Below are 26,333 nucleotides of genomic sequence, written 5' to 3' on the forward strand. Positions count from 1 at the left end.
GTTTGAAGTCAGGTAGCGTGATGCCTCCAGCTTTGTTCTTTTTGCTTAGGATTGTCTTGGCAATGCGGGCTCTTTTTTGGTTCCATATGAGCATTTTTACACCAAAGATTCTTATTTTCCAGTCACCCTCTTCAGTGAAACTCCTCTTCACTGGTTCCTACCTGGAGCTTACAAAAAGGCTTGGCCCTTGGCCCACTTTTCTTCTTTGTTATAAGCTTTACTGCAGTCCTGAGTGGCTGCAGTGTTCATGTACAAGTCATTTAACCCTCTGTTTGCTTAGTCCTGTAGACAGTGGTCTCCAACCTTTTTGGCACCAAGGACCAGTCTCCTGGAAGACAGATTTTCCACAGGCCGCAGGTGGGAGCTTAGGGGATAGTTTTGGGGTTGGAATGAAACTCTTCCACCTCAAATCAGCAGGCATTAGTTAGATTCTCATAAAGGGTGTTCAACCTAGATCCCTTGCATGCGCAGCTCACAAGAGGGTTCATGCTCCCATGAGAATCTAATGTTGCAGCTGATCTGACAAGAGAGGTGGAGCTCCTGTCAGATAAGCAGTAATGCTTGCATGCCTGCCCTCTGCTCACCTCCTGCTGTGCGGCCTAGTTCTTAACAGACCGCTGACTGGTACTGGTCCCTGACTAGGGGTTTGGGGACCCCAGCTGTGGGATTTGCTGTATATAAGATACGTTATCTGCAAATAGTTTTTACCTTTTCCTTTCCATTTTGGATAAATTTCTTTTTATCTTTTGCATAATTGCTATGGCTACAACCTCTGTTGAGTAGAAGTGGTGAAAGCCAATAGGTGTGTCTTGTTTCTGATATTAGAGGGAAAATAAATATTTTAAATATTTTACTGTTAATGTGATGTCAGCTGTGGATTTTAAAAGAGACTTTCTATCAGTTTGAAGTTCCCTTCCATTCATGGATAGTTGAGTGTTTTTATTATGAAAGAGTGTTGGATTTTGTCAGTTACTTTTTCTGTGTCTATGGAGATAATCTTGTTTTTCCACTTTCATTCTACTAATGTGGAGTAATACACTGACTTTTTCAGATATTGAACCAACCTTGCATTTCTTGGCAAAAGTCCACTTGGTCATGGTATATAATTCTTTGGTATGTGTGTGTGTATGTTGTGTGTTGTGCTGGTATGTTGGTATGTTATGTGACTCAGTTTGCTAGTATTTTGTTGAAGATTTTTTTGTGTGTGTGTGTATGTATTCTTAAAAAATATTGGTCTGTAGTTTTGTTTTTCTTCTTGAGATATCCTTGTCTTGTTTTGATATCAGGACCACACAGATTGAATTGGGAAGTATTCCTTTCACTTCTACTTTTGGGAAGAGTTTGTGAAGGATTTTTGTGAATTCTTCTTTGAATGTTTTGTAGTATTGACCAGTGAAGTTATTTGGGCATGGGCTTTTCTTTGTGGCAGTTTTTTTTTATTGCTAATTTAATGTTTATAGATATTCTGTAGATGTCTTTTTGGTCTTGTTGGTTTATAATGTTGCTTAAATCTTCTACTTTCTCATATATCTCTAATTGTTCTGTCCATTATTGAAAGTGAGGTGTTCAAGTCTCCAACTTCATTTTATCTTGTAGGGAAGGTGTGTTAGCAATAAATTCTCTGTTTTTATTTATCTGGGAATATCTTAATTTCTCTTTTATTTTGAAGGATAGTTTTGCCAAATGTAGACTTCTTGGTTGGCAATGTTCCTTGTAATATTTCAACACCCATGCTTTCTGATGAGAAATCAGCTGTTAATGTTATTGGTCTTCCACGTGATGAGTCCCGCCACCGGCTTTTTTTTCTGCATTAAGGATTTTCACTTTTTCTTTGGCTTTCAACAGTTAAATTGTAATGTACCCCTCTTTTAGTTTATCATAGCTGTAGTTTGTTGAGCCTCCTAGATATGCAGATTAAAGTTTTTCATCAAATTTGGGACATGTTTGGTCATTAGTTACATTCTTTCTGCCCCTCCTCACTTCACTGTGGCCACTTAACTAAGGGAATGTATGAGCATCATTCCTTGCTTGTCACAAAAAATTTGAAAAAATCAATACAAATAATGTGAAAACTACTTAAATCAGATTTCTCCCTGGCCAGAATTTGTTGTTGTGTTTTTTTGTGGTTGTTTACTGACTTTTCTAGACAGATTCTGTAAAAAGTCTGTATTTAAACAAAATATTTGAAGTCTTTGCTTGGTTTGATTAGTGGTCAGCTAATGGTTGGATGGAGATTTCATTGAATGCCTTGAACTAATAAGTCAGGGCGCTCTGTGTGTTTGCTTAGGCACACCTGCAGCTCCTGTAAGTAGTTTGCAGCTTAGGCACACCTGCAGTCCCCGGAAGTAGTTTGCAGCTCTGCCTTGGCCTTCACTTCCTGCTTGTTCAGTTTCAAAGTCAGCCTAAGGTGGAAGATTAGGGAATTCTCTGGTATTTCCTTGGCATGTACATCTACAGCCTATACATGTGTATGTTCTTCTCTATTCCCAAGACTATATTGGAGCATTTCAAAGCCTCTTGTGGACATTTCCTTCCTCAGGTTTTCCTTTTATGCTTTTTGGTCAGCTTCTTGTTTGTCCCAATTGATATTGCCATTTCAGGAAGCTGAGATTTTAAGCAGTGCACTAGGGATAAGGGAATTAATGAACAGGCTTTGAATCAGCTCAAACCAACTCCTGAGAGTGGGCTTTTTCTATGGAGCTGCCAGAGAGATCAGATCATAGCAGTTCTTTGGGAGTGGTGCTTTTTGGAGAGTTCTAAACCCATTTTGTCCCCCAATCTCTAGTAATTGCTGGATTTCACAGCTGCCATGCTTGTTGGAATGCTTTTGGTTCTCAAGCTACCACAAAGGTAAGGAGATGGGCATGGCTATTGGATAAATTAAAATGCCACAGAGCTTGCTGTTTCTCTGAGATTCAGCAGTTTGTATTGATTAAATGCTCCTTAGTTGTCGTAAGCATTTGGCTGATTTCTAGAGTTCTGAAAAAGTTGATTTTGATAAATTTGCCAGTGTTCTTAGTGCTTTAATGGAGGAATGGAGTTTTGGAAATCTCTGTCATTCTGGCAGTGTTTCTCTTCGTTTGTCATGCTTTATTTTTCTTTCGTTCTTTTTTTTAAACTAATAGATTTTATATTTTTAGAGCAGCTTTGGGTTTACAGAAAAATTGAGCAAAAATAGAGTTCTCATATGCTTTCTTACCTTCCGTTAGATACAGTTTCTCCTATGATTAACATCTTGCATGATTGTATTATAATTGATCAGTCAATATTGATATTATTTACTAAAATTCATAGTTTATATTAGGGTTCACTCTGTTTTGTATATCCTATGGGCCTTGACAAATGTATAATGCCATACCATTTCAGTATCATACAGAATAGTTTCACTACCCTTCAGATTCTGTGTGCTGCACTTACTCATCCCTCTCTTCTTTTGCTGAACTTCTGGTAAATACTGATCTTTTTGCTGTTTCTACAGTTTTGCCTTTTCCAGAATGTCAGAGAGCTGTAATCAGATAGTAGATAGTCTTTTCAAATTGACTTCTTTCACTTACCAAAATACATGTAAGGTTCCTCTACATATTTTTGTGACTTGATATCTCATTAAAAAAAAAAACAAAAACAAAAAAACTGGCCAGGTGCAGTGGCTCATGCCTGCAGTCACAGCACTTTGAGAGGCCAAGGCTGGAAGATAGCCTGCACTCAGGAGTTCAGAAAAGGCCTGGGCACATATTGAGTCCTCGTCTTGGCAAAAAAATAAAAAAAATTAGCTGGGTGTGGTGGCACGTCTCTATAGTCCCATGTACTCGGGAGGCTGAGGTAGGGGGATCACTTGAACCCAGGAGGTTGAGGCTGCAGTGAGCTGAGATCACCCCACTCTCCAGCCTGGACAACAGAGAGAGACTCTGTCTCAAAAAACATTACTGAATAATATTTCATTGTATGGCTGTACTACAGTTTGTTTATTCATTTACTTACTGAGAAACATCTTGGTTGCTTCCAAGTTTTAACAATTATTAATACAACTGCTATAAACATTTATATACAGATTTTTGCATGGGCATACATTTTTCACATTATTTTGGTAAATATCAAGGAGCACTATTGCTGGGTCATATGGGAAGCATATGTTTAATTTGGTAAGAAACTGCCAAACTGTCTTCCAAAGTTGCTTTACCCTTTTGCATTTCCACCACCAATGAATGAGAGCTTCTGTTGCTGCTCCATATCCTCATCAGCATTTGGTTCTATGCTTTGAACATTAACTATTAGGTATGTAGTGGTATTTCAGTGTTGTTTTAATTTGCAGTTCCCTAATGATAAATGATACTGAACATTTTCTGACATGCTTATTTGCCATCTGTGTATCTTCTTTGGTAATATGTCTGTTCAGATCTTTGCTCATTTTTATTTTTTTATAATTTCAATTTCAACTTTTACTTTAGATTCAGTTGCTATATGTATAGGTTTGTGTCACATATACATGGATATATTGTGTGATACTGAGGTTTGGGATACAGATGATCCCATCACCCAGGTAGTGAGCATAGTACCCAACAATTTTTTAGCCCTTGCTCCTCTCCCCCCACCCCCCATCTAGTAGTCCCCAGTGTCTATGTTACCATTGTTAGGTCTATGAGTACAATGTTTAGCTCCCATTTATAAGTGGGAACTTGCGGTATTTGGTTTTCTTGTCCAGCATTAATTCGCTTAGAATAATGGCCTCTAGCTATTTGCCCATTTTAAAATTGGGTTATTTATTCTCTTGTTGAGTTTTAAGAGTTCTTTGTGTATTTTGGATACCAATCCTTTATCAGATACATGTTTTGCAAATAATTTCTTCCAGTCTGTGACTTATTCTCTTGATAGTAGTTTTTGCAGGACAGATTTTCAAAAAGTCTTAACATTTCCAGCATCTGTATTTTCTTTCTTGGGTTGCACTTTTCATATTATATCCAAAAGACTCATTGCCAAATCCAAGGTCACCTAGATTTTCTCCCTTTTCATATTATAGGAATTTTATAGTTTCGCATTTTGCATTTAGGTCTTTGATCCATTTTGACTTAATTTTTGTGAAAGATTTAACATCATTCTTTTTGTTTGTGGATGTCCAGTTGTTCTAGTCTCATTTGTTGAAAAGACTATCTTTTATACTCTGTGTTGAATTGTCTTTGCTCCTTTGTCAAAGATCAATTGACTATATATATGTGGGTCTATTTCTGAGCTGTCTGTTGTATTCAGTTGATATGTCAGTTCTTTTGCCAATACCACACATGCCATTTTGATGACTGTAGCTTTGTATAGTAAGTCTTGAAGTTGAGTAGTGTTAGTCCTTCGACTTTCTTCTTCTTAAATATTGTTTTGGATGTTTTGGGTCTTTAGCCTGTTCTAATAAAAAATTTAGAATCACCTTGCCAATATCCTCAAAATAACTTGCTGAAATTTTGATTGGAATTGTGTTATAATATTACCACAAACATAAAAATCCGTACATTTAACTTTTAGTATAAAGTTTTTATTAATGGTCACAAAACACTAATGATTTTATGAAAACAAAACTGTGACTCAGGTTACATAAGAAATGAAGAAGAAAAGTCTCCCCGCCCCACACACGTACACACACGTACACACACACAGATACAAACATCTGCACTTGCTAGTCTCACCTATGAATCACGAACTTTTAGATTAGCACAAAATCACACATCTTAGTAATCAAGAAGTTCTGTTGGGAGTGGGAAGAATAAAGTTATTTGTAAGTATATGGGTGTAGCCATCGAATTTGGAGAAATTCCTTTAAAACTGCAGTAAATAATTATGCAACAATGATTTTTATGCTTGTGGGTTTAATATCAGGTTCTGGAACTGTATGTGAATTCAGTTTAAGTGGGTAAAGAAGGTTATCTCTTCAAGATTCTTTTCTCTAGTTTACATCTTTTTTTTTTTTATCTTATTGATTTTATTGGCAGCACTTAAAGAACAAGGTTAAATAATATTGGAGACAGTGAACTTTCATTTCTCATGCCTTTGAAACCACTGGACTAATTTTTGCCTTCGCCCATATCTCTAATGGTTCATTTCTTCATATTTACCTGCCTGTCTGGGCTCTGATCGGCCACATAAGATCTCACTTCATTAACACATGGCTACTAGCATTCTAGTGTGTTCATGCCACAGCAGCTTTGCACTCTTCGTGTTGCTTTCACTACCAGAGTTTTCTGTTAGAAATTCATGAATGTTAAAATTTATACAGAAGTACAAATTTATAAACTTAATGTGGGGAATTATGGCCAGTAATTCCCCCTTCATCTCTTATTTTGTATCACCCTTCTTACACATTTGCCCCTGGATTTGTGTCTTTAGTCTTAGAAAGTGATTTTACTTCCCATTCTAAGACTTTTTTTTTTTATGTGGAAACTGCATCATCTTCTCAGTATCTGAAATCTCAAATTCTGAGATTAAAATCTTCATTATCTTTCTGTCCTGTGTTCCCACTCCCTCCTATCTTCATAGTCTCCTTTTATTTTCTGAAAATAATCCCTGTTACATATTTGTTTTCTGTTCCATCTTTGCCTCTTTCTGTTGCTAAGATTTCTCTGTTATATTCATTTTTTCCCCAGAAAACTTCATTTGTTTCTCCCAGTGGGATTTTATGTCACTTTTAACTTATTGTCGGATGGTTTAGCAACAAATACATAGATGCAAAGCAAATGTGTCAGTATTTTAACAGTTGGTAAATATAGGTGAAGGGTATATTGTTGTTCATTGTAGTATTCTTTTGGTACTTCTGTTTGAAGAAATGTCTCAAGATAAAGAGGTTGAAAACTATTAATAATATGATAGTAAGTCATTTTTATTTAATAATTACTATAATGTATTAGTCCAAGCACATATATTAACATATATTACCTCATTTAAGTCTTATACTAACCTAAGGAGACAAGTATTGTTATTATGCCCATTTTATAGTTTAGGAAATGAAGAATAGAGGGATTTGGTAACTTGCCCTGTGTGTTGTGTAGCTAGTAAGTAGCAGCTGAATTTGGACTCAAATGATCTATGCAGATAATATTAAAATGAATAAGATACGGCTCTGTTTTCAAAGGACTTACAATCCAATTAGAGTTGAAAAGTGTATAGGTTTCTTTAGTTGATGCTGTGAAACAAATTAAGGATCATAAAATGATAGTTTTATCTAGTTGAGGGGATCAGGAAGGGCTTCTGAAGAAAGTAGCATTTCAGTACTAGGAAAAAATAACAGGTTTAATTTTGAATCTCATGGTGGAGGTGTTTGAAATGGAACCTAAGGCATATAAACTTTGTTCAATGAGCGGTAGAGAACATTGAGAGTTAAAGAAACTATGGCCCAAAGATAATAAATATTTTCAATAGCTAATTACTGTCAGATATGATTTAAACCTAAATCTGAGGTGAGAGCTGGCTATTGTAGCTTTTCAGTATGTCAGTTCTTGATGTCAGTGAACAAGACTACTTTACTCTTCCTTAAAACCTTTTAAATTTTTTAATTCCATGCATTTGGATCACATTTATGTCAATATATGTCCATATTCCATACCTGATTCTCATGGTGTAGCCTGCAGACCAGTCTCCTTCAGTATATTCCCTTTCTAATCTCTCACTTGGCAAAATAAGAAGTACCTTTTAATTTTATTATTAACTATTCAGATTATAATTCTAAAGCAGTGCTTTTGTCATGTGACAGCTACAGAATTTTAGAATCTTGGAGATACAAACTTTAAAAAAAATTCTAGTGGTTAAAATACGTGGTCCTTACACATTCAGTGCAAAAAAACAAAAACAAAAAAAAAACCTAAAAAACCGAAAACTCAGATGCAAAGGAAAAGAGTACACAGTTCATTCCATCATGGAGTTTATAATTTGGCCTGAATTGCCAACAAAGTATGCTGTAATAAATACTATAATGGGACACAGTACAGGTCTCTATAAAACCACCTATGGAAGTGCCAAGTCCTGTCTTAGGGGATTTAAGGAAGTGTCCTCTGAAGTAGTGTCAGCTAATTTGAGATGAAGAGGAATTATCTAGATCAAGTGTGCACAGTGGAGGGCAGAATGGAGAGACTGATAAGGACTGCTCAGAGGCTGTGGGTTTAGAGGTGAGATTGTAGCATGCTTTGGGAATCTCAGGTAATTAGGTAGGAATTAAGAAGTCACTCTGAGGGAGGCAGGTGTGGTGAGGGAGGAAGTTGAAGAATAAATAGGATCCAGGCTGTCTGTGGCATCATAAGATCAACAGTTTGAAAATTTCTAAAAATCTTTTTCTTGGGTTAAAAGAAAGTCGGGCCTGAAGTACTTAATGAGAAGTAGTTTCAGAGAAAAATAATCTTGTAAAACTCTACCTCATACTGAATATTTGAGAATTCAGAGATTTGGGAATATTTGTTAAAAGCTAGAAAATTTGGTAGAAACCATGTTTCTGTGTTTCCAATATGGTTGAAATTTAATGCATTGGAATTTTTGCACATTTAATGCATTATGAATTTAACTTTAATCTTCATTTTAAAATAGCCATTATATTGGAGAAAATCTTTTTTCAATGTCTTATGTATTGAAATTTTGCTAGAAGTTCAAGACCAGTCTGAGCAACCCCTGTCTCTACTTACTGTGTGTGTGTGTGTGTGTGTGTGTGTGTGTGTGTATATTTGCGATACAGCAAGTGTGATTTCACATATATTAGAAGTTCTCAGCTGGACATGGTGACTCACACCTGTAATCCCAGCACTTTGGCCGGCCAAAGCAGGTGGGTCACCTGAGATCAGGAGTTCAAGACCAGCCTGGTCAACATGGTGAAACCCCGTCTCTACAAAAATACAAAAATTAGCCAGGCATGATGGCAGATGCCTATAATCCCAGCTACTTGGGAGGTTGAGGCAGGAGAATTGCTTGAACTCTGGAGGCAGAGGTTGCAATGAGCCAAGATTATACCATTGCACTCCAGCCTGGGTGACTGAGTGAGACTCCTTCTCAAAAAAAAAAAAAAAAGTTCTTGTCACAATTTAAGAACTAACTGGAATTAAGGTAGCAATTTTATATTGCTGTAACTATGACTTCTGGTTAAAATACTTTGGTTAAAATATTTTGCTCTTTACTCCCATAAAACACATTACTTTTTTTCCTTATTCGGCATGTATATAACTGAAGGGAAATGTAAAAAATTTTAGAGTAGATTTTTTTTTTTTTTGAGACAGAGTCTAGCTCTGTCGCCCAGGCTGGAGTGTAGTGGTGTGATCTCGGCTCACTGCAACCCGCGCCTCCTGGGTTCAAGGCATTCTCCTGCATTAGCCTCCCAAGTAACTAGGATTACAGGCGTGTGCCACCACGCTTGGCTAATTTTTTGTATTTTTAGTAGGGATGAGGTTTTACCGAGAGTAGATTTTTTTAATGCACTGTAAGATTAGGAAATATGCTATATATATAAAACTTTTACAAAAGCTTAAATAACTTTTATTGGAAAACATGCTTTATTAGTAATATAAAAAGAAGAAATTCGTCTTAACTGCCTGTTGGGACTTTTTTAAGAAATGGGAGTCCAAGGATGTATACAAATTGAGAGTTAATGTTGGTAGCATCGTTATGGGGCTAAAAACGGTGTGCAATTTAAGAAGTTAAACAAAGTTAAAAACTGATGGACAACAGTCATTGCAGAAAAGGAAGAATAAGTTTAATTTTTTCAGATAAAGTATTTCCAGAGGATTCTGTTTCTATCCCAGTTCCTAAAGAAGGTTTATTCTTCCAGTATGTAAAATACACAAAGGATGGGGGGGATACAGAAGATAATTGTTTTAATAAACTAGAGCTGATTGCACCTTTTGTGGAAACACATCAGTGACTGGGGTGGGTGCAAGTCAGAGGCTTGGTGATGGTGATAAGTGATTTGTAATAATCACTGCAATAATTTCATTATCCTTATTTCTTTCTGAAACTGTATTGTGTATCTTTTCTCTCCACCTTCTTCCCTTCCAGAGGCTCTCCCTATAGAGAATCTCCTTTGGGTCATTTTGAAAGCTATGGGGGAATGCCCTTTTTCCAGGCTCAGAAGATGTTTGTTGATGTACCAGAAAATACAGTGATACTGGATGAGATGACCCTTCGGCACATGGTTCAGGATTGCACTGCTGTAAAAACTCAGTTACTCAAACTGAAACGTCTCCTGCATCAGGTGAGTACATAATGAACATTTCCAGCTCTGATATTTTGAATTGCAAAATGGATTGACTTTAGTTTTTTTTTAAAAAATAGTTACTTGGGTTTCTAATTTTTTTTAGATTTATGTAGAATAATGCTTGTAAATAGTATATAATAGAAAGTTTTGTGGAAAAAAACCTGTAGGATATTGCATGAGGGTCTCATTACACAGTCCCTGGTATTCACGAGTTGTGTGATATTTGGTAAGGCAATCTCTGCTTCTGTTTCTTTATTTTCATAATAACTGCATTGTAAGATTGTTGAGAGAATTAGAAATAGTAGTTGTAAATTGGCTAATCCAATGCCTGAAACAGAGTAGTTATTCAGTATTCAGTGGCTGCTACTATGATTTGAACTAAGTGACAAATAAGAAACAACAATTTTTGCTTTACATGATGGTAGTCATATAATTCAGTTTTTGTTTGGGATCTTCAAGTTTAATCTTCTCTTTTTTTTTTTTTTTTGAGGAAATCTAGACTCATAGCAGTACTGTCACTTGGTCACTTGTCCAAAGTTCACTTGTCCAAAGTCACAGGATAACTTGATGTCGGATCCTGGCATCTGATTCAGTAGCATTTAGTTTGTTTAAGCATTTAGCACTTACAGACAAGGTCAGATGCATAGCAGAAAATCAAGGAATAAAATACTAATTTTAAGTCATAGATACTTTCCATTTGGTTTTAAATCTGTATTTGTACTTTGTACAATAGCCAACTTTAGCTTAAAACTACAGTTAAGAAAGAATAACCTGACTTCTCTCGGCTGCTCAGTTTGCTTTCTGTCTTAGAATTCCTGGTGGCCATCAAAACAAAACATGTGGTATATGGACACGAAAGGCTAGTTGAAGTGAAATTTGGCTCCTGTGTTAGAAATGATGGTTAATGTAAATATTCTGTTAAAGTCAGGTAAATTGTTTTCTGTTACTCAGGGATTTTCTGTACTACTCCTCTCCATTCTTGTGGATATTTGACTACTGTTTTGAAAAGAAACTTTTCTGTACTAAAGAACAAAGAGTAGAGAATCCTTTTTGGATATGGGATTGTTCAACTTCTCTTGAGGCAGAAATAAGTTATATGATTGAATTATCCAGACATTGAGCTTACAGCCTAGTTTAACTGTAACTAGAAAATAGGCATTGGTATATAGTGTTTTTCTGCTGACTGGTCTGGGGAGATGATTTTTTGGTTAGGAGTTTTAATGTCAAAGGGGAGAGGTGGTAGGGAATGGTGGGAAATAGGTAAAATATGTCAAATATCCACTGTGAGCCAGTCATTGTACTAGCTATACCACGTACCATCTTTTGTGTTTGGGTGTTTTGTCCTGAATCATGAAGCATGACTAAATATCAGCTAATAAGACCAGGCGACCTCTAATAATGAAAGAAGTAGCATAATTCAGGTAGTAGTAGGTGAGTTGGTAACCAATGATTGGTACCATAAAAATAAAAAAGTGTTTTTTGAGGTTCTTTGTGTAAAGTTGTAAATGGTTCTTTTCTGTCATTATGGCCTCTGAAATCTTAGGTACTACACACAGATAAAATTGACCCTATTTTTTGTTATGTGATAACAACAAAATTATGAGAAGAAAATTGTAAAATCTTTTTAGGTCATCTTTAAAGTTTCCCAAATGCTAATGGAAGTTTAAAGATGACTGAGTTTAAAATTTCATGTCATTGCCTCTTTAAATTTGTTTCTGATGTGACTGAATTAAAAAAACAATGTGATACGTATATATAGTTTTCAAAAAAAATTCATACACTATTCAGAGGCTTAATGAAAAAACAGTATGTCTGGCCCCCTCCCCACTTCAGTCAACCTGTTCTCATCTGAACAGGTTACTGTCCAAAGCTTCTCTAGAGCTGTCATGCAGGGACTTACTTTTTCCATAATCTGGGACTGGGTCCATTCTTTCTATAACCATGTCTTCTTTCTTCCTACTTGATTCTCTCACTTTGCTGGAATATATCTTTAATTTACTTCCTAAGAGAGGATTAATGAATGGCATACTGTTTTGGTTACTTCATTACTGAAAATCTCTTTATTCTGGTCTCACATATGATTGATATTAATAAGTTTCATTGGTGTGAAATAGTTTTGTTGCAATAGAAGAGAGTTTTCCCTTAGAAATTTGAGGGGATTGCTTTTCTAGGATCTTATTTAGCCATTGAATGGTCTACTACATTCTGATCCATTGTACGTTGTGTTTTGCTTGTTTTTATCTCTGGGATATTTTTAATCTTTTATTTCTAGCATTCTGCAGTTTCACAGTGATGTCCTTAGATTTGAGTTTTGTTGTAGTTGGTTGGTTGTTTTCCACTTAATGTTTTGGCAGTTATTAGGCTCTTTGGCAATTAATGTAGTGTGAAATTTTCTTGTTATTTCTATGAGTATTCTCTTTCCTTTATCTTCTCTGTTATCTTTCTGGGATCTTTAGTAATCAGAAACTAGAATTTCTGAATTGAATCTCCTCACCTTTTTATTTTTTCTTATACATTTTTCTTTTTCTTTGGGTTTGGTTATGTTTCCTGGTATATTTTCTCGACTTGATATTCCAGCTCTCTGTTTTATTTAACTGTTTATCTTGGCAATCATATTTTCAATTTCCAAGAACTTTCATGTATGCTGTTCCTTATTCATATCATTCAACTGTTTTTTCAGGAACTATGGTAAGTAGAGAGTTTCTGTTTGTTCTGTTTCATTTTGTTGAGAATTCTTTGGTTCCCTGTGTTCTTTCTCTTTTTAAATGGTCATTTTGTTCTTTATGCTTATTTTGATTTCTCTTTCTTTTGGAATATTTCTTCAAATTTATAATGATTCTTTGTTGTTTATTCAGGACTTTGTACATGGGCCAGGCTTGTCAGCTGGCTGGTTTTACTTTATGCATTCTATGGATATCAGTGGACCCTCAGTATCTACTGAGTGAAGGGTTTTTCCTTCTGGGGTGGTTGTAATTTATCCAAAGAAGAAACCTGATTTTATGTTGGGAATAAAGTAGAAGACTAGGAAAATGTTCGTTTCTTACATAGACTTTGAATTCATTCCCACATTTTTAACCTTAAGGGGTCATAAATGTGTGTTTTTCTCTATCTGGCAAAATGGATGATAAAAGAATGAGAAGAAGATAAATTCAGAAGGTTGGACATTCAGTAGGAAAAGTAGTGAGATCTCTTTGGCTTCTCATTGTCCTAAAAAGATGGTGGGGGAAGGTGATGGTGCTACATTAAAAGAAATGTAAAGGACAAGTAGATACGGTGTGAAACTATGAATTGTATATTGATTTGGACAGATCAGCTATAAAGGACATTTTGGATTAGTTGGGAAAGTTTGAATATGGTCTGTGTATTATATGAGATGGAAATTTACTAAAATGGAAAGGGGAGATTGTTGACTGAAAAAAGTAGGTTATAAGGCTGTATGTACATCATGATCATTTATCTATCTATATTTACATCTGTATGTTTCTCCAGAGGGATATGCTCTAAGGTGTTACTAGTGATGATTCCTGGATGGTGAGAATGTAATGTCTTTTTTGTGTGTTTTTAAAAAATCTATGTTTTCTCATTTCTAATTCTCCACACATTATTGTTTCTGGGGGGAAAAAGGGGTTTTTTAAAAGGTATGTGTCTTATCCAGTGATCAGTTAATTAACTGAATATGTTAAAAATATAGGATGCTCACACTACGTGACTCCAAACTGTACTACAAGGCTACAGTAACCAAAACAGCGTGGTACTGGTACCAAAACAGATATATAAACCAATGGAACAGAACAGAAATAATGCCACACATTTACATTTACACACATTTACAACCATCTGACCTTTGACAAACCTGACAAAAACAATAAATGGGGAAAGAATTTCTTACTTAATAAATAGAATTGGGAAAACTGGCTAGCCATATGCAGAAAACTGAAACGGACCCCTTCCTTACACCTTATACAAAAATTAACTCAAGATGGATTAAAGACTAAATTGTAAGACCTAAAACCATAAAACTCTAGAAGAAAACCTAGGAAATACCATTCAGGACATAGATGTGGGCAAAGACTTCATGACTAAAACACCAAAAGCGATGGCAGCAAAAGCCAAAATTGACAAATGGGATCCAATTAAAGAGCTTCTGCACAGCAAGAGAAACTACCATCAGCGTGAACAGGCAACCTACAGAAGGGGAGAAAATTTTTGCAGTCTATCCATCTGACAAAGGTCTAATATCCAGAATCTATAAGGAATTTAAACAGATTTACAATTAAAAAAATCAAAAAGTGTGCAAAGGATATGAACAGACACTTCTCAAAGGAAGACAATTATGCAGCCAAAAAACATTGGAAAAAAACCTCATCATCACTGGTCATTAGAGAAATACAAATTAAAACCACAATGAGATACCATCTCACGGCAGTTAAAATGGCGATCATTAAAAAGTCAGGAAACAACAGATGCTGGAGAGGATGTAGAGAAATAGGAACGCTTTTACACTGTGGGAGTGTAAATTAGTTCAACCATTGTGGAAGACAGTGTGATGATTCCTCAAGGATCTAGAACCAGAAATACCATTTGACCCAGCAATCCCATTACTGGTTATATACCCAAAGGATTATTAATCATTTTGCTATAAAGACACATGCACACATGTTTATTGCAGCACTGTTCACAATAGCAAAGACTTGGAACCAACCCAAATGCCCATCAGTAATAGACTGGATAAAGAAAATGTGGCATATATACACCATGGAATACTATGCAGCCACAAAAAAGGATGAGTTCATGTCCTTTGCAGGGACATGGATGAAGCTGGAAACCATCATTCTTAGCAAGCTGATACAGGAACAGAAAACCAAACACTGCATGTTCTTACTCATAAGTGGGAGTTGAAAAATGAGAACACATGGACACAGGGAAGGGAACATCACACACCAGGGCCTGTCAGTGGTGGGGTGGGTAGGGGAGGATAGCGTCAGGAGAAATACCTAACATAGACGACAGGTCAATAGGTGTAGCAAACCACTATGGCACGTGTATACCAATGTAACAAACCTGCACGTTCTGCACATGTATCCCAGAAGTTAAAGAATAATAATAATAATAATAATAATAATAATAATAATAATAGTAATGTAGGATGCTAGAGAAGAGACAGAAGAGATAGATTTAGAGCAGGTGTCAAGGACCTTGTGTGCCATAAAGGTAGCTGGGGCATTGTTCTGTTGGTAGTAGTAAGCCAGACAAGTGACTTGACAAATTGTTATCTTTTAAAAAAAATTACTACCGTAAGGGATTTGTAGAAAATGAATAGCAGAGGGAGTGACTTAAGTCATAATATTTAGGAGGCTGTTGCACACAACCAGATTTTAGGCTAAAGTCATTAAATTTATTTGGACATTCTTCTAGGTTCTCCGATATACATTATCTCTAGTCTGAAAAGTAGGTGATATTGGCTTCACCCTCATAATTGAAAGGGGTGAGGCTCAGAAAACTAATTAGTGATAAAACCACGATTTTTGTTTTACCCTGATCTATATGACTCCAAGGCCTGTTGCACATAGTCGTGTTCTAGAAGATACCTTGAGGGACAGCAGGGAGAAGAGAGTGTGAAGGTAACCTACAACACTAATTCTGTGTCGCCTTAGCCAAACCCAAGCAAAGAAATCTTTGTTTTATTAAACAGTACTGTTTAAGAGTTCACTTGAAAAAAGTTCTCACTGAATGGCGTAAACCCGGGAGGCGGAGCTTGCAGTGAGCTGAGATCTGGCCACTGCACTCCAGCTCGGGCGACAGAGCAAGACTCCGTCTCAAAAAAAAAAAAAAAGAAAAAAAAAAAAAAAAAAAAAAAGAAAAAAGTTCTCACTGCACACAAAATTTTAAAAATTGTAAACCTTTATATTTGGCCTTTGATCTATTTTTTGTTTGTGGTTTTACTCAAATTAAGGTTACTTTATAGTTTAAACATCTCTTTTGTGTACTTCATACTACTCATCACAGCATCATTATGGGATAAGAGGGACAATAGTAGTAATTCCATTTTAATGGTCAGAAAACTGAGACTGAAATTTGACTGTGTTTTGCAAGATCACCCAGTTGCATATTAATGTAGAGTGCATTTTAAACTCAGGGCTTTTGAATTATTTTAGCTTAATACCTCTGTATAGTTTATTGCCTGATTTAGAAGTTTTGAATAAGAATTTTGATCCTGACATGAAGAATGTGGGGACATGATGAAAAAGATAAATTCTTGTGGTATCTTGTCTCTTTAAGTCTCTATACCCTGTTTCAAAAACTTATCAAAGCATAATATACATACAGAAAAGGGTATAATTAATAAGTATTTATCTTAATGAATTTTCAGAAACTGAAAATACCTGTATAGCCAGCATCTAGCAAGAAATGAAACATTACCAGAACAGAAGCCTCTGCCCATTCTCATGGTGGCCAATGGATTTCTGAAAATGTAGATGAGTTTGTCTGTATTTGAACTTTGAAATGAAATGAAATAATATAGGATATACTTGTTTTATATCTGGCTTCTTTCGCTTAATATAATATTCATGAGTCATCCATTTTCTGCATCATTCTCATTGCTGTAGAGTATTCCATGGTGTTAATATAGCAGTTTATTTCATTTGTTTTATAATAGATATTTGGACAGCTTTCGTTTTTTGTTGTTTATTATGAACAGTGTTGCTGCTGTATTCTTGTGTCTTTTGGTGAACATATGTATGCATTTTTATTGTATTTATAATGCATTATATACAATATAATTAAATACAATATAATGTATTTTATTGTATTTCTATTTTATTGTATTTATTGTATATATAAGTGGAATTGCTGGGTTAGTTATAAGTTAGGTAAATATTCAGCTTTAGTAGATACTACAAAGATTTTCTAAAGTGGTTATACCCACCTACTCTTTCCCAATTTCATTTCTTTTCATTATTTTTTGTTTGCTCTGTTATCACATTCCGCATCTGTTTTGACCTTGCAATAAGAAATGAAGAATTTAAGATAGAGTAATGGAAAGGCGTGCTGATACTTCTTCCTAACATTTTATTTACATTGCAAAATATTTGATTCCTATGATTTATGTTATGCCTACTTCAGGATGCTTGTTTGGGGGATAAAAATAAAGGAGTATATAATAGTGTTTTATGAACTGTCACATGTGATATATAAATGTTTACTTTCATTATTCCCTCCCCTCCAACGTTGAGAATAAAACCAATAATTTTTCCCTCACATAATTCTCTGATTCGCTGTGTGTAGGGGCAGTGCGGGTAGTGGCAGTGGTAGGTGATGGAATATTAGAAGTGGCATCATCCTAAGTGGGGTTTACCAAGAGCTAAGAGGCTACTGAATGATTGCCATGTGGTAACAAAGAACCAAAGAAGAGCCAGAGCATGCGTGTTTCCCTGTCCCCATATTTTTCTCATTACTCCAAGAAAAAAGGAGTTTATGAAATATTCATAATAAGAATATATGCAACATAAGGGTTCAGTTTAACTTAGAATGTGAAGGAGCTTGTACCCTTGACCACCCAGATTAAGAAATAAGACATTAATAAGCTCCCTGTATGCTCCTTCCTGATTGCAGTACCTTTCCTTTCCAGAACCTAGAGTTTTCCCTCTCATTTTTACCATCTGTGTTTGTATTTCCATGAATATAAGGTTTACCTCTTTTTGAACTTTATATAAATGGAATTGTAATTTGAGTATTCCCCTAAGACCTCTTTCATTCAACATTTTTTGAAGGTTCATTCATGTTTGGCTCTACTTCATTAGTTTTCATTTCTCTATTGGTGCTCCAATCTATGAACAAACCGTAATGTCTTTGTCTGTTTTACTTTTGATGTCCGTTTTGTTTGTTTCCAGTTTTTTGTTTTTGTTTTTGTTTTTGTTTTTTGACTCTGACAAATAATATTCCTCTGAACATTTTCCTGGTACAACCATGAGAAAGTTCCTCTGGAGTGTCTAATCAGAATTGGAATTTCTGAGTCTTGAAGCATGGAAGTATTTTACTCTAGAAAATCCAAACTGTTTTCCAAAGTAGTTCAATCTTTTTTACTCCCCTCAAGTAGTAGATACTGTTTTTCATTGTTTCACATGTATACAAACTTGATATTACCCAACTTATGAATTTTTGTCATGTGGATAGAATATAGTGACATTGAATTGTGGTTTTAATTTGCATTTCTGTGACTGCTAATAAAGTTGAACCTTTTTGTATGTTTATGGAATGTTTGTTGCCTTATCGTGTCTTTTGTGTGTACGAGAGAGAGAGATTTTTGTGTATTCTAGATGCAAGTACTTTGTTGGTTGTGTGTGTTGCAAATATTATCTTCTGTTGTGTAGACTGCTTTTTCACTCTGATATCCTTTGTTGAAAAAAGTTCTTAGTTTTTAATACAGTGAATTTATCAGACTTTTTCTTTGTGGTTTGTACTTTTAGAAATCCTTGTTTGAAAATCCTTTCTTACTCTGAGGTCATAAAAATATTCTATTCTTTTCTAAAAAATTAAGAATTTTGACCTTCACAATTAAATCTCAAATAACTTGGAATTGATTTTGGTGCATTTAAGGTATGAAATAGAGGTCCACTTTTATTTGTTTTTATCTGTGGATGATCAGTGGATTCAGGGCTTAAAGTATGAAGAGTTCATTCTTTTGTTTTGTTTTGTTTTTGTTTTGCTTTGTTTTGTTTTGTTTTTTTGCGACAGAGTGTTGCTCTGTCACGCAGGCTGGGCAGTGGCGCGGTGTCGGCTTACTGCAGCCTCGACCTCCTGGGCTCAACCGATCCTCCCAAGTAGCTGGGACTATAGGTATGCACCACCACACCCGGCTATTTTTGTTATGCTGCTAAGATTCTGAATCCCCGTGCATGGCTGCTCCCACCCTTCCATGTACCCTTTTCTCATACTACTCCAGTTCTGACTCCTTGTCAGCCCATTGGGCTCTGATATTCCACACCAATCCCCATCTCCAGATGGACACCTTCTCACTCTGCTTGGCCTCTGACACTGCACGTCAGTTGAGTCTACACATGGATTCCCTCCTTACCCATTTTGGGTCTGAAACCTGGGATTGGGCGCTTTACTCATTATCATGCCTGAGCTCTGGCAACCTTTGCCAGGCTATCTTGTGTGTGGATATCCACCTCACTCTGCTTTGACTCTGATAGCCCATGCCAGGCTGCTGATCATGCACATACACTCTGTTCTTTCCACTTAAGTTTGACTCTGATATCAAGCTGTTTCCCCACCCCTCATGGATGCTGTTTTTACTCCTTTTGGGATATGACATATATTGGTAAGCTGCCTCCCTATGGAGACATGCTCTTTCAACCTGCTTAGGCTCTGAAACTTCCTGCTGGGCTTTTGGGGTGGAAACCTATTTTGCTGTGTCTTACCTAATGGCTTGTTAAGAAAGGGATAGGAAGGTGAAGAGGAGAATTTTTTTAAAAAGTATCAACTTTATTGAGACAGAATGTACATTCAAATAAACTGCACCCATTTTAAGTGTATAGTTTGTTTTGATGAATATATGCAATTGTGTAATTACCACCACTTTCAAGATATAGACCATTTCTGTAGGTGATAAAGTTCCTTCATTTCTCTTTGCAGTCAGTTATTTCTCAAACCCGGCCCAGGCAACCACTATTTTGCTTTTGGTTCTAAAGTTTTATCTTTCTTAGAATTTCATCAAAATGGAACCATTTGATGTGTACTCTTTTTGTTTCTGAATTTTTTTACTCACCTTAATGGTTTTGATATGCATCTGTGTTTTGCTAGTATCAGTAGTTCATTTCTTTTTATTACTGAACAGCACTCCATTCTACATATATGTATCACAATTTTACTTTTATCAATTTATCCGTTGATAGACATTCAAGTTGTTTTTAGTTGTGGGATAATTGGGATAATGTTGAATCTCTACATCTCAATGATGAAAGTTAATAGGAATAAGTGTAATTAAGAAAAATCAGGCCAGGCTTGGTGGCTCATGCCTGTAGTCCCAGCACTTTAGGAGGCAAAGGCAGGTGGATCACCTGGGTTCAGGAGTTCAAGACCAGCCTGGCCAAAATGGCGAAACCCCATCTCTACTAAAAATACAAAAGTTAGCCAGGCATGGTGGCATGTGCCTGTAGTCCCAGCTACTCAGGAGGCTGAGGCAGGAGGATCACTTGAACACGGGAGGCAGAGGTTGCAGTGAGTCAAGATCATACCACTGCACTCTAGCCTGGGCAATAGAGTAAGAGTCTGTCTCAAGAAAAAAATCAGAATAGACAATTCCAAGGTGGAGTTTGGGTTCAGGCAAATTTTCCTACTTGTACAATCTTGGAAAAGTTGTTTAAACTCTCTGTCCTGCAGTTTCCTAGAAGAGATAATAGAGATTGTAATAGCTCTTACTTCAGGAATTTTGTGAAGAATGCATGAAGTAATTCCCATAAAATGCTAACGTAGGGCCGTGCGCAGTGGCTTACGCCTGTATAATCCCAGCACTTTGGGAGGCTGAGGTGGGCAGATCACCTGTGGTTGGGAGTTCGAGACCAGCCTGATCAACATGGAGAAACCCTGTCTCTACTAAAAATACAAAATTAGCCGAGCGTGGTGGTGCATGCCTGTAATGATCGGGAGGCTGAGACAGGAGAATTACTTGAACCCAGGAGACAGAGGTTGCGGTTAGCTGAAATCGCGCCATTGCACTCCAGCCTGGGCAACAAGAGCAAACTCCATCTCAAAAACAAAACAAACAAGCAAAAACACATTAAAATGCTGACACAGTAGCATGCATAGTATCTTAAAATGCTAAGCATATTATGCTGATAGTATTCTAAAATGCCAAGCGTAGTATGCTGATGTATCAGCATAACCTGATACATGTAATGCAGTTATTGCATGTTAGCTGTTAATAATAGCAGCTACCATAACATAAAAGTCAAGAGTTTTTAACTGCTCACAATTTTCTGTAGCTGCCCAGAAAGCTAATTTTATTTACTTCAATACCTGCATTTGTTTAGTTATTATTATTCTGTCAGTACCAGGGATCCAAGAGAAAAATAAAGAGGACACAGTTTTAACCTGTACCCAGTAGATTGTTCTGAAAACTATAGGTTAAAACTGGTTAGTGGGTCTTAAAATGAATTTTCATCATGACTAGAATTTTTGGTAATGAAGTAAAACAGTATAAAACTATCAGAGGACATCACATGTAATAAGGACAAATACTTTTTCACGAAATTTGTTTTTAGTGAGAGAGATATATGTATATCTCCCCATATTATACACATGGATATATGCATACACATGTAAATGCATACCTATTCATGTATATACGAACTTGGTTGTGTTATAAAATGTATTTTTATTTTATAACACAATATAAAATAGAATTTTATGTACACTAAAAATAACTTTTGAGTAATAATGTAAAATTGTCCCCACCCCACGCCCCAAAATATAAAACTCTGTTCTAGTAGATAAACAATACTCCAAGGCCAATAAATCATAGAGCTGGGACTTCAGTAGTAAATAAGGCAGCTGTCACTGTATCAATAAAACATTAAATTAGCAGTAAAGTTACTGAGAGACATTTACGGTGCTTTATAAACGTGAGAAACTTTGTGGAAACCATTTATGTTCTATGGGAAGACTAAATATTATAAATGCTACAGGTATTAAAGTAGTCATCAAGATAGCTAGCTTATAGTCTAGGGAAATATACATGTATTAAATTAAATAATTACAAGAATGATGTGTTGCAAACGGTAACAAATTAGATGTTATAAAAAGATTGTGTAAGATACAATCTGAGTGTATAATAAATTGTGTGTTGTATAAAGATTGTATAAAACACAATTTGAGTGTATGGTGTGTATCTACAGTTATTCTCAGTACGATTTATAGATTTAATACAATTGCAGCCAAAATCACAACAGCTTTGTTTATGGAATTCATCAAAATGACTCCAAAATTGGAAACACCAAAGGATAAGATTTGTGTACATTGAAAAGGAGAGAGGGGAAAAAACCCTTTAGAGGAGGATATAATACTGACACAAATAGACTTAGAGCAATGAAAGAGAATAGGAAACATAGAAATATATGCTGAAGTATTTAGTAAAAAATAATTGGATATAGAAAGATTTTTTGTTTTTGTTTTTTTAAAGAACAGGGTCTTGCTATGTTGCCAATGTGGAGTGCAGTGACTCTTCACAGGTGTGATCATAAAGTACTGCAACCTCAAACTTCTGGCTTCAAATGATTCTCCTGCTTTGGCCTCCCAAGTAGCTGGGACTACAGGCATGTGCCATTGCATCCACCTGCATATAGAAAGATTTTTTGCAAAAGTTACTGAGGAAAATTTATTAGTTTAGGAAAAATTAGTTTCTTATACTGTAGCAGAACACAGATGGCTTGAGGAGTTGGATATTTTTAAAAAATCAAAATGTAGAAAAATTAGTAGAAATTAGGAATATCTTTAAGTGCCAAAACAAACCTACAGGAAGGGATATCTGGGTTCAGATATGTACAGATGTAACAGATACGTAAATATGTAGGTTCAATAAAAAAGGTAAACAGAAAAAAATTTGTAAATACTGTTTGCTTAGAATATTATAAAGGTTCTATTTATGTATAACAGCATTCCAATTAACTTGGATGCCAGATAGATATGTTTTTTATTTCAGAGTGTCTTTGCCCTGACCATCTGTGAGGATCACTTCACCTCTAAAGCACTTATTAAAAAATCGTATTTTGTAAGTCTGTGTTTTTAAAATCCTCTCAAATGTAGCTTGAATTAGTAGATTTTAAATCCCAGTGTTGAATTTTGCATTATTACTCGAAAGTTATTTTTAGTGTACATTCTGGACTGTGTGATGTGATGTGATTGTTCATCCATATACCTTTGTATTTAAAAAAGAAAAACTTTTGAAAAGAAAAGAAAGAAAACATCTCTCTCCTCTTCCTCGGCTCCCTTTCCTAGGATGCCTCTTGTGATAGTGTTGTAGCATATCTGAAACACAAGGCAGCTTTGTTGACATCACTGATGATGCTTGTTAGTAGGGACTTGTCAGTGCTGCCAAACATTTTTGTTAGTCATTTCAAGTATCCATGTCCAATGCAGCTGGTCTGGAACTCATAGGAAGATCTCAGTTTTTGCAAACTCATGGAAGAATCACCTGGGTAAGAAGGAGTTTGTTACAGGGTTTTCAGCAAGTTAACATATGGAAGAATTACAGTACTAGAACAAAAATTTACTGTTGTGATGTGTCAAAAAGGAAGAATGGAAGATGGTTTGCTGGCAATAGTCCTGTAATGCTTTTACAATAGAGGAAGGTTTATCCATCTTTAATAAAATGCTGATAATATATTAGCATCCTAATTGCATTTAGAGTTAAGAGATTCTAACTAGAACCTGTAGAAACTGCTAAAACATTTCATCTAGTAAAGCAGCCCAGAATTCCTAGACAGTTGGTTAACTATGAATTACTTATTTTTTGTTCAGTTGCTATGGATTTTTTGTACTGTTTTTGCTTCTATGCATTTATTAAATAAGTTTATGCAAAACACTTGGAACAGTACCCAGCACTGGTCAATAAATGTTAGCTCTTTAGTATGTATAATGTGAAACATGAAAATTGAATGCATGAAGTTATTTCTTCAGTATTTTTTAGAAAGAGTATGTTTTCTATTTTATGATCTCCTCCGACACCCCCCCACCAAATGTTTCCTAATTTTGGCCTGGGCACTTTCATTCTAGTCATGGATTAATAGAGAGTAGTAACCATTGGTTAGTGTCAGAGTTATTAGCGGGGGTAACTAATTTGATTCAGTTATTGTTATATTCCTAATCTTTAAGGCTCTTGTGCTTTAATGGAAATAATAGCTTTTTCTCTTTTTGATCTCCTAAATTCTGGACTGCTAGAGTGTTTAATAAAAAGGAGCAAAATTTTTTGAAGCATGTTAATAACTTAAACACTAGTAACTCTTAGTTGTCTTGGGCTATCCTATGCATTTATTTTATTTCATATTTTTTTCAGTTTTCAAAAATAATAACTTGATATATGGGGCTTTCACCTAATTTATTTCTAATTTCTAATTTTTAAATTGATCAGAACAATATATTTCTATGATATAAATTCTTTGGAAGGTGTTAATATTTTCTTTGTGGGTTAGAACAGGGTTTGGAAAACTTTTCTTTAGAAGATCACATAGTAAATATTTTAGCCATCTTGGGCAAGATACAAAATTGAGGCTATTATGTAGATAAAACGTCTCAAATGCAACCATTTAGAAATGTGAAAGCATTCTTAACTGTAGTAAAAAGAGGCAACTGGCCAGATTTGTCGTGTGAACCAGTTTGTTAATCTCTAGCCAACAGTATGGTCAGTTTTTATGATGGCTCTGTTTGTTTGAATAGACTATATATTTTCTCTATCTTAGGCAGCAGTATGTCTATTATATCAGGCTTGTTAATTGTACTACATATATCTTGTTTATCCTTACTAAATTTTTGCCTTTGATGTGTGAATTTCTGAGAGTAGTGTTAATCTCCTGCTATAATTACACATGTCTCAATTTCTCCTTTTAATGTCTGTTTTTGTTACATTTTCAGGCTATTGTATCAGGTATATATACATGTTTATGACTAGCACATCTTCTTGGCAGATTGGTCCTCTGATTACTAATTAGAATTCTTTGTTTATCTTTATTAATACTTTCCTTCTGTAATGCTACCTTGCTTCTCGTGTTACAATAATATTGCTATTTCAGCTTTTTGTGGGTGCGATTGTTGAGATTTATCTGGTGTTTTTCTCTCCTTTTTGTTTGCTTTTAGCTGTTTTTTGATCAAATCTTATCTTAGGTTTTTAGAGCTGCCATAACAAATTACCACACCTTGGAGGCTTATATCAATAGAAGTTTATTCTGTCATAGTTCTGGAGGCTAGAAATCCAAAATCAAGGCGTTGTCATCAGGGATTTGCTCTGTCTGAAGGCTCTGTAAGAGAAACTTGTGTTTCTTCTACCTTCTAGTGGTTACCAGCAATCCTTGGCATTCCTTGGTTTGTAAATGCATCTCTCCAGTCTCTACTTCCATCTTCACATGACCTTCTCTGATTACATTGTAAAGCCCTGTTTTCGAATAAGGTCATATTCACAGGTTATGGATGGGCATGAATTTCTAGGGGGGACATCATTCAAGCTAATGCATTTCTATTGAGATGTAATATATACAGTAAAATTCATCCTTTTGGTGTACAGATTTTTTTGAGAGTTTAATACACATATTTTATTTAAATAAATCCTCTCATAGGAAATGAAGAATTCATTGCCTTTACTTAGAAGAAGGCTGTGTAAATAGCTGTCAAATTTATATACGCAGCTCACCAATATTTCCTTATTGGCAACATCTGTATTTCCACAATACAGTTCCCAGAAGGACTTCTAAGTCTCAAAATTCTGTCTCCTTTGATGTGCTTCTCTCTTGGTTACACCCAGACTTTATTAATGATTTGCTTCATATCATTATCTCCTTCTCCATATATTTTCTTTAGAATATTCATCAATCCCTCACTAGCATCTGTTTCAGTGTCATAGGAGGGTTTCTCTTTTTCTTTGTAATTGATTTTTTTTTTGTTTTGCACGTAATCCCCACATGTTGTGGGATGGACCTGGTGAGAGGTAATTGAATCATGGGGGAAAGGGTTTTTCCCATGCTGTTCTCATGATAGTGAATAAGTCTCATGAGATCTGATGATTTTATGAAGGGCATTTCCCCTGCACATGCTGTCTTGCCTGCCGCCATGTAAGACATGCCTGTGCTTCTCCTTCCACCATGATTATGAGGCTTCCCAGCCACGTGCAACTGTGAGTCCATTAAACCTCTTTTTCTTTATAAATTACCCAGTCTCAGGTGTCTTTATTAGCAGTGTAAGAACAGCACTGTTTTTCAACCTGAGCCAGGTAATCCCTCCCACATTGTGTTTTCCACTTTCTTTCTCTTCTTTTTTTATTTTTATTTTTATTTTTTGAGTCTTACTCTTGTCACCTACGTTGTGGCACAGTGGTGCAATCTTGGCTCACTGCAACCTCCACCTCCAGGGTTCAGGTGCTTCT

General features: G+C 35.6%; 1 protein-coding gene across 4 annotated transcripts in view; it reads left to right on the forward strand.

Moving 5' to 3' along the window:
• CCSER2 (coiled-coil serine rich protein 2) overlaps nt 1-26,333 on the forward strand; it is a 199,710-nt gene that overhangs the window by 121,218 nt on the left and 52,159 nt on the right. For all 4 annotated transcript variants that reach the window (XM_023226064.1, XM_023226065.1, XM_023226063.1 and 1 more), the window contains one exon: nt 10,003-10,198. In XM_023226064.1, coding sequence (XP_023081832.1) covers nt 10,003-10,198 — 196 coding nt within the window. The remainder of the gene's footprint in view (nt 1-10,002; nt 10,199-26,333) is intronic.

Source organism: Piliocolobus tephrosceles, chromosome 9, assembly GCF_002776525.5.
Source record: "Piliocolobus tephrosceles isolate RC106 chromosome 9, ASM277652v3, whole genome shotgun sequence".
Taxonomy (NCBI): Eukaryota; Metazoa; Chordata; class Mammalia; order Primates; family Cercopithecidae; genus Piliocolobus; species Piliocolobus tephrosceles.